We start from the raw sequence: 9,056 nt of genomic DNA, 5'->3' as shown, positions 1-9,056 counted from the left end.
TCGGCTCTGCCCCCTGCTCCAGGCCCAGATGAGGGGCAGCGGGGGCAGTGCGGCGGCCAGGAAATCGGGGTACAGACCAGAGTGGAGGAGCCGGAGGAACAGGCAGGGAGCAGAATGGATTCGACACCCCCCAGACTTGGCGCCGGCAGGGGAAACACACGTGCGGCTGCACAGGCATGAGCCAAGTGCTGGGGAAGAGGTGTTCACAGAGCGCTGTGCGCAGCGACGAATGTCCAGAATTTCCAGGTCGCTGATTTTAACAGAGCTGGTTATGTTTGAGGTGGGTTTTGAGATGAATATGAGTTGCTGGAGGGAGGAACTGGATCTCCAGGCAGGGGGAGCTGCAGGTGCAAGGGCACAGATAAGGGTTTGGATTCATAACAGGATGGTGACAGGATAGGGAATGAGGTGGTGGTGCAGGAGATGATCCTTGGCAGGTAAACTGGGTCTGTTAATAGTGAGTGGAATTGTTTGCGGTGCACAGGATTTGGGCATTTTGAGGTAGGTGAGGGTGAGCGGGCCAGTCTTTGAGTCCTGGGTTGTCATGTCAGGTAAGTCTCTGTGGGGACTTTGTAGGGCAAGGACTGATGAGAAATGGAACAGAATCAGCCCTTCCATAGTATGGAGATTGAGATCCAGAATGAGGCAGTGGCTGGGAATTATAAACTTGATGGCTCTACATGAGCACTGTTTGTGTTTCTTAGACAGGACAGTGAGAGAAAAGGTGCAGAAGGTTGGGCCTCCCAGAGATACAGGAAAAGAGGACATTAAGACTGGGTAATGGGGAAGAAATAGTAGGGTGGGGTGTTCTAGAGAGTGTGTTGGAGTGGCAGAGTGTGGGGAGCAAAGTCCATTTGGATCTGCCCTTTGGAGTCCAGCCTCCAGAGCCGTCTGAGTGTTCTGAGGTGCCCTCAAATGCCTCTGGCTGGTGGCTGTGATGGGGAGGAAGAGAAGAGAAAGAATCTCACACAGAGGCAGCAGAAGTAAGGACAGAAGGCAGTGTGGTGCAGTAAATAGGAGCCAGAGAGTCAGACAGGCCTGCCTTCTGTCTCAGTTCTGTAACTTTGAGGGCAGTTCATCTTTGAGCCTCGGTTTCGTCTTCTATAAAGTGAATCTAATACCCTCCTCATAGGCTGTGAGGCATACGCAGAGTAATACATGTAAAGTCCTTGGCACAGGCTTAGTAAATAGTGATTGTGCTTAGTAAATAGTTACGAAGGGTTGGTAACCTCTGAAGGAGGGCGCATTGTGGAGAAAGGATGGCACCTAGAGCACACGTAGTTGTTTTGGGCACAGGATGGAAAGGGGAAACTTGCAGAGACTCATGAAAAAGATGATGTGGCGAAGTTAAGATGAAGAGATGTGAGAAGTTGATGGCTGATCCCTCATATCTTTGTAAGTAGGGGACGCAAATCCTCTAAGAGTTCCCTTAGACATTCAGAATCCAGAAACTCAATGGGCAACCAGTACCACCGGGTGCCTCATCCACCCCTTACTCTAGGCCTGGGTCTGGGCATTTAAACACATGTTGTTTCAGGCGTCAGTGACCTTCGAGGATGTGGCCATCTACTTCTCTGAGAACGAATGGATCGGCCTGGCCCCTGCTCAGAGGGTCCTGTACAGGGACGTGATGCTGGAGAATTATGGGGCAGTGGCTTCCCTGGGTAAGGGTCTTTCCTTCTGGACTCTGCCTCTGCCCTTCAGAGTTTCCCGGCTCCTCTTTTCTCAGAAGCACTGGAGTCTTTGATGAGCCTCACCTGAATGGCAACTTCAGGCCCTTGGATCCTTAATGACCCCGCCTCAGCGGCTGCTAGGAAGTGGGAAGTCCTGGTATAAATTTGGGCCTCACATCAGCCTTTCTTGCCCCAGGGTGGGAGCTAACTCTCCAGTCTGGTGCTATGGGTACAGTAGGGAGAGAACAGATTCCTGGTGTCCCACCAAGTCCTCAGTTTCCCACCCGTGCAGTTTGGGAGACCCAGCCCAATACCAAACATCCTTGTGCAGATATCTGAACTTGAGAGCTCTAAGGGAGGGAAGGAACAAGAAAGCTCAATCTCTCAACGAGTGGGATCATCTGTTTGTGCACCCAGACTATTGTTGAGCATCTCTTGGTCTAATTCCTGACCTTTGTCAGCCTCCTGGCTGTGCTCCCCTGGGTCTCCTGTCCCTTCCCCTGGACTTTCTTTTCTTACTCTACCTGATTAATTCCCTTCTTCCCCCTCCTGCCCCTAAAGACAAAGCCTGGGAGGAGCCATGGGATTGCTCTGTCACCCCACTCACCTGCCTGTCCCATTTCCTCCCCCTCAACCAGCATTTCCTTTTCCCAAACCGGCTCTGATTTCCCAGCTGGAGCGAGGGGAAGCGCCCTGGTGCAAGGCTCCTCAGGGAGCTCTGGATGGAGAGTGCCCACAGGGCCTCTCCTCAGGTGAGTGAGGGCCATGTGCCAGTCGTCTGACCAGTTCCCTTGTCTTGATCTTTACCATGTAATAGGTATGTGTTCTCTTAACCTAGTGCTATAGACACCGGNCAGGCCACATCCTCATGGTTTTCCATCTTCTTGAGTCTATTTATTCACCCTGGCTCCCCCTTCACCTCTTTTGCCTCTTCCTCATTTCCACTGTTCTTATCATGGCCACCATTTATCTGTACTCCCTGACTTTTCTGTTTACACTCTGAGGTGGCCTTTCTACTTTCTCAACCTGCTTCTCCTCTTCTAGCAGAAGATTCTGACTGCCCTTTGGGCCATCATGGTCATTGTTATCATTAGAAATCAAGAAGTCTCAATAATTCTGAGCCATATAGTTCCAATTCAGAGACTTCTGGTGGACAAAGCCCTGGCATTCCTTTAGGCCCAACACAGGGTTTCCTCTTACTAATTTGCTAGTGACAGCTGTGCCCCTTATTGCCTCCCTCTGGAGCCATTCCATCTTCTTCCCACAGGAGCTCTTCTGTGGGCACAGTGGAACTTGAGCTGTGCCTTCAACTTCCCTGTTCTCACAGTTCCTTGCTGTGTCTGGCAGTCTGTCCATATTTAGGATATCCTTGATTACAAGTAACAACCCAGTTCACACTGGCTTGAACACAAAAGGAATTTGCTGTTTCATGTAAGTAGGAAGTTCATAGAGTGCAGCTACAGCTCGATCAGAGTTTCAATCTCTGGTCTCTTCTGTCTCCTTATAAGTTGGCTTTATCTACAGCCTGGCTCCTCTCGTGGTTGTAAGGTGATTGGTAGTTGTAACTAAGGCTCTGCTTCTTCACACCTAGGGAGAGAAATAGGGCAGGGTTTCCTCAGGCCTTTGGGATGTACCACCTTAAGTCTTATGCCAGCTCTAAACCAATCACTATGGCCAGGGAAATAGTATGCCCTGATTGTCTTGGCCTAGACTGCCGATTTCTGAAACTCTCTCTCATGTAGTGAGTAGGACAGGCTAACCTGCTTGTCTTAGACCAGTAAGTGCTGTATTAGGAACTGGAGTTGGGATCGTTCTCCCCCAAAAGGCAGAGCTACTCCCTAATGGGCAGGGTGGGAGTAGGGATTGGTGGTGCTGGTAGAATGGATGTAGAGAGACAACTATAGTGTCCTCTGCATTCTCTCAGGATCTCAGTGCTTATTCTCCCACCACCCAAGGGAATTTCTGGTTTTTGCTTTAGGCAGTGAGCCAACAGCTAAGTTATCCTTGAGTAAAACCCTAACTCCCTGACCTGCAGCAAACTTCCTTGGAGGACATGTCCCTATTCAAAGTCCATTTTTGTCTTAAAGAAGAGACTATTCAGGGTACACGCAGTTCTTGGCTTCAGCACTATAAAAGATTGTCATTTGGAGGACGAAAAATTGATCTGTTTCTTAGAAGGCATTGGATGGGAGTTACAAATAGACCAATTTTAGCTAAGCCTGAAGAGTTTATTAGAGTGGACCTTTGCAGTTGAGGTGTCTGTCATTAGAATAAAAAGTGACTTCTGGAAATGGCTGAGTGAAGGCTGTGAGGCCATTTCTAATGGATGCCATATAGAAATCCATCATTGATCCTTTGTGGAATGAGAGGGCAATAGATAGATGGACAGATGGGAGAGAAGCTAAGAGACTGTGGTTTCCCAACACAGCCTCAGGAACAGTTCTTTGCAGTTCCATCCTGTCCTAATTCTATTCCATGTGAACTGGCATTCACCTCCTAGGGGAGATGAAGAAGAGACTTAGTCTCTCCTGTTTTTTCTTGACATTTAAAAATGAGCGATACATTTTGATGTTTTAGGGAACTGATGGAATCACAACTTCCCTGTACGTCTGTTTTCTGTCCTTCATATCGTTAGCCTTCTCCAGTTTCAGGTCACCTGTGTACTGATCTTTCCACCCATCTTCATCCTCCCTTACCACTTCCATCTCTGCTCCTTTCCTAGTGGGCCCCAACTCCTCTCACTGAGCCAGCCTTATTTATATCTTGACCCTGGCAGGATATCCATTTCTAAAGCCTGCTGGGATCTCCCATCTTGAGCAGGTGGAAGAGCCATTGAACCTGAAACTGCAAGGAGAGGGGCCAAACCTAATCTGTGCTGGTAAGTGAGGGGAATGAAAACTTTTCTCCCAGGTACATGTTTACCATTTATGTTCTAGACAAAAGACTCGCTAAAAACCCCCAAGTCAACTGTAAGAGGAAAGTTAAACTTTAAGCTTCTAGCTTTCATTTGGTCATGGTCAATCATAATGAAATTCGAGTGCGTCTTGGGTTGTAGGCTGTAACTGAACAGATGGCCTACTGGCTGCTATGGCCAACCAGTATTTTGAAAGGAAATGCTGTATTTCATTCATTCTGTTAGTGTGTAAGGTGTGATGCTGTAACAGAAGTGTGAATAAAACACTCTGGGGACAAAGAGGAGGCACTGTTTGCCCAACTGTGTCTAAAGCTGTTTGGGGAAGCCCTTCTCATGGTGGACCTGGTGACTGGATTGACTGCAAAGACCACATTTCCTTTTAGTGTTGACAAGTATGAGGAAGATTCTTCTTCTTGCTCCCCACTGTGTGTGACAAGTTCAGGTTCCCCCAGGTTTACCACAAAGGATTCTTTATTTCTGAGCATGTTGTTTGTCATGTTATAAACTGGACTCCCTAAAAGAAATTCTGACTTGTCTCCCTTAGATTCAGTTTATCTATTCCTAGAGAGCTCCCCACTGTGCTTGGTTTGGTGCTTAGGAATCATAGCCCTCAGGGACTCTGTCTAGTTTTTGCCTTTCTGTAGCATAAACATTGGTTGCTTTCTGTGTGGTAGCCCTGTGGTTCCGTTTTCAGCTAGGACAGGGCTGCTGGGACATAGAGGTGACACTTGAAGTGAAATGGACATATGAGTACCACTTAGTGACCTTATTTGCTCCGTTATGGGTAGTGATGACATTTGCAGCTTTGATTTCTTCTTTCAGAGGGTGTGTTGAAGAGTGAGAAAGAAGATTTTATTAAGGAGGAAAGTTTTGAGAAGGCAGAGGACCACACGGTGCTATCAAGTGGACCCTGGTGGTGCAGCTCCCAGGAATTCTGGTTTGGGAAAACCTGCAAGGAGAGGAAAAGCAGGTTAGGGAGGTGGCGTGACTACTCCAATGGGAAAAGTGCAGAGAGCACTGCAGATGATATTATAGAAGTGATTGTCAAAGATGAGATGCTTTCAGGAGAAGATGGTTCAGAGAGTACTGATGTTAATACCCACCTTGTTATACGTGAGAAAATCCTCAGTGAGCAGGTGTTCTATATTTGTGAAGAATGTGGCAAGTGTTTTGAGCAAAATGAAGACTTTGACCAACATCAGAGAATGCATAATGGAGAGAAGATCTATGGTTGCAAGGAATGTGGGAAGACTTTCAGTTTTAGATCACATTGCATTGCACATCAGAGAATTCACACTGGGGTGAAACCCTATGTGTGTCAAGAATGTGCTAAAGCCTTTGTTTGGAAGTCAAACCTGATTCGGCACCAGAGAATACATACTGGAGAGAAACCCTTTGAATGTAAGGAATGTGGGAAGGGCTTTAGTCAGAACACAAGCCTTACACAACATCAGCGAATCCATACCGGAGAAAAACCATATACATGTAACGAATGTGGGAAAAGCTTTACTCGGAACCCAGCCCTGCTTCGACATCAGAGAATCCATACTGGGGAGAAGCCATATGAATGTAAGGACTGTGGGAAAGGCTTCATGTGGAACTCAGATCTTGCTCAGCACCAGAGGGTCCACACAGGGGAGAAGCCCCATGAATGTACTGACTGTGGGAAAAGCTTCATTTGCAAGGCACACCTTATCCGACATCAGAGAATCCATACTGGGGAAAGACCCTATAAATGTAATGACTGTGGGAAGGCCTTCAGTCAGAATTCTGTTTTGATTAAGCACCAGAGGTGCCATGCTAGAGAGAAACCCTGTAATTATCAGACCTCTCTCCTTCTTGAACATTAGAGAAGGCATAAGGGTGATACTTGTTAAAATTCTTATGCTACAGGAACCCCAGAGACAAAATGATATGACTGTCCACAGTCTGTTATAACTCTAATAGCCAGTATTATCTTGCCCCTTCTGAACAGATACCCTGTACTCTAGCAAGATGGTCTCACTGTTCAACCATGTTCATGCTAGGCAACTTTTAGTTGAGCATCTATTCTGTCAGGCACTATGCTGACCACTTTACATACATTCTTTAGTTTTTCTCAATCCTGTTAAGGTAGGTACTTCTCATTTTGCAAATGAGAAATCTGAGGTTGAAAGAAGTTCTAAAACTCATTCAGGGTTGCTCAGCTAATATGTTACAGAGTAGAGATTGGAATCAGGCCTATCTGACTCCAGAGTCTACTCTTCTTTATTATGTACACATTTCTCCTTCTGCTCATTTCTCTTTGCTCAAGTTTCCCTGGGCTACAAATTTCCCTTCCTCATCCAAGACCCAGCTCCTTCAACTGAACAGACCCCTCTTCCTCTTCTACTGTAATCAGTACTGTCCAAATTGGTATTTAACTATGTGCTGTCATATTTTTCTAGTGTCTCATGTGTGCGACTCCAGCTAAATGGCTCTTTGAGGACCAACACTATTTCTTTTATGTTTTTCAAATTTTGAAACTTATTTTTTACTAGATACAACATGCTCACGATTACAAAAAGAAGTTGAAATAGTTCAAAAAGGTGTTCAGTGAAAAGTAAATCTTGTCACTCCTGTCTTCCAGTCTACCTCCTCAGAGACCATCACTATTACTGGCTGTATGTCTTCCTGGACATATTCTTTCTATACACAATTACTGATTAATACTGCTTTCAAAAGTCTACCTCACTGACCACCATTAGATCTAGATGATAGTGCAGTTACATTGCCAACTTCAAAACTTTCTCTTCCTTAGAAGTTGTGGTCTATTTTGAGATCACCAAGATGATTTAAGGAAGGTAGCTGAGGGTAGTCTGGGTTATAAGGTTGTGGGAGACCTGATTTCCTTTGTATTATAAGATAGTAATCTGGGACTGGGAAAAGGTAAACCAGGTGGGAGATTTTTGTTTCCATAAAAATGTGTATAGCTGTAACCCCTCTCATTGCTGTACTATCCCAAATCCCCTTCCAGTCTGTCCCTTCTCGTCACCATGATAGCCCACATTCCAGAGTTAGCTGTATTATTGGACAATGGTAATGACCATCTTCAAGGGTGGGAGAGAAACAAAGGCCCTATTCAGAGAAGAGCGCTGGCCAAAACAGATGGAATGTACATTCCAGACTTCACCTTCAGAGCCATTTTCAGATTGCAGTTTGCCTCTCTGCTAATTAGGCATTCCACTTTAGAAGCTCCCAGCCAGGTAATATAATTGTTGACTAAGGAGCAAGGAAGAGAAACCAGAGTCTGGCTTGGACTACACTTCTGGTTCCTAAAAATTACAAACATTAACTCTAGAGCCCCTGATTGCTGAAGTAGTAAGGAGAATGTGGCCTAGCATAGTCTAGTTAGGGTACCACTACTAAGTAGTAAAACTTTTTGTTTTAAAGTTTTTTTTTTCTTTGTACTAAACAGAACCAGAAAATGGAAACGAGTGATGTGAACAGGTGTTTGGGGGAAGTTTATTAAGCAAATAATCACTGAGTACCTGCTTGCATACAAAGCACTATGGTAAGTCAGACCAGTTTCCTGCCTTTCTGGAACATGAATGAGAGAGACCAAACCAAAAAAAAATCAAGTAATTTATTAAAAATTCCTAATTGTCATGAAAAAAATGAATGTTACAGAGAGAGAGAATGATAGAGTGGAACCCTCTATATGAATGGTGAGGGAAGGCCTACCTATCCTAAAAGGTAACATTAAAGCTAAATCTCAGAATGAGGAAAAGGCACACGTGTCACAAACGGGGGAAGAATAGCAGGCAGAGGAACATCTCTGCAGACTCAGATGTGTGAAGGGTTTGGCACGTTCAAGACACCAGAAGGTTTTAGGTCTAGCATAATGATCAAGGGTGCGAGTGGCACAAGTTAGGTTTGTAGACATTGGTGGACCAGATCGTTAATTCCATCCCAAGTGAAAAGTCATTAAAGGGTATTCAGTGGAGGAATGACATGTTTGATTCACATTTTAAGATGATTCCTGGCTGCTAAGTAGAAAATGGCTTGTTAAAGGACCAACGTGAAAGGAGAGATTGTGTTGGAGACTGCTGGCAGTCAGGTGGGAGATGATAGTGGCTTGGACCGGGTGATGGTTGTAGAAATGGAGAGAAAATATATTTTAAGTTACAGTTTGGAAGTAAAATCAGTGACCTGATAAAGGACTGGATATAGGAAAAATAGGAATTATGGATAGTTTCCTGATTTCTGGTTAGAAACAGCTGCTGTTTGAGCAGCTGAGTTAGACAGCAGGCCATTTACTGGAATGAATAAGACTGGAATGAGAATAGGTTTGGGGAGGGAGAAATCTAGAAGTCTGTTTTGGATTAACATTTAGGATATGTGTAAGATGTACAAGTAGAAATTCCAAGTGGTGTTTGTATATGTGGGCTAGAGCTCTGGGTCAGTGATATCTAAACCTTTGCACTTGGGAGTCATCAAATGAGCAAAAG

General features: G+C 45.3%; 1 protein-coding gene across 2 annotated transcripts; it reads left to right on the top strand.

Moving 5' to 3' along the window:
* The first annotated feature begins 1,593 nt into the window (after window positions 1-1,593).
* Window positions 1,594-6,437, top strand: ZNF662 (zinc finger protein 662). Of its 2 annotated transcripts, XM_077753736.1 has the most exons (4): window positions 1,631-1,670; window positions 2,312-2,425; window positions 4,450-4,551; window positions 5,410-6,437. In XM_077753736.1, exons 1-4 carry the CDS (start codon window positions 1,631-1,633, stop codon window positions 6,435-6,437), a joined length of 1,284 nt encoding a protein of 427 aa, XP_077609862.1. The 2 variants fall into 2 exon arrangements, with proteins under 2 accessions (XP_077609863.1, XP_077609862.1); XM_077753737.1 differs by lacking the exon at window positions 4,450-4,551 and having other exon boundaries at window positions 1,594-1,664.
* Window positions 6,438-9,056: the final 2,619 nt, after the last annotated feature.

The sequence above is a fragment of the Crocuta crocuta genome, unplaced genomic scaffold, assembly GCF_008692635.1.
Source record: "Crocuta crocuta isolate KB4526 unplaced genomic scaffold, BGI_CrCroc_1.0 scaffold655, whole genome shotgun sequence".
NCBI classification, from domain to species: Eukaryota; Metazoa; Chordata; class Mammalia; order Carnivora; family Hyaenidae; genus Crocuta; species Crocuta crocuta.
This window is presented reverse-complemented; position numbering and strand designations above follow the sequence as displayed.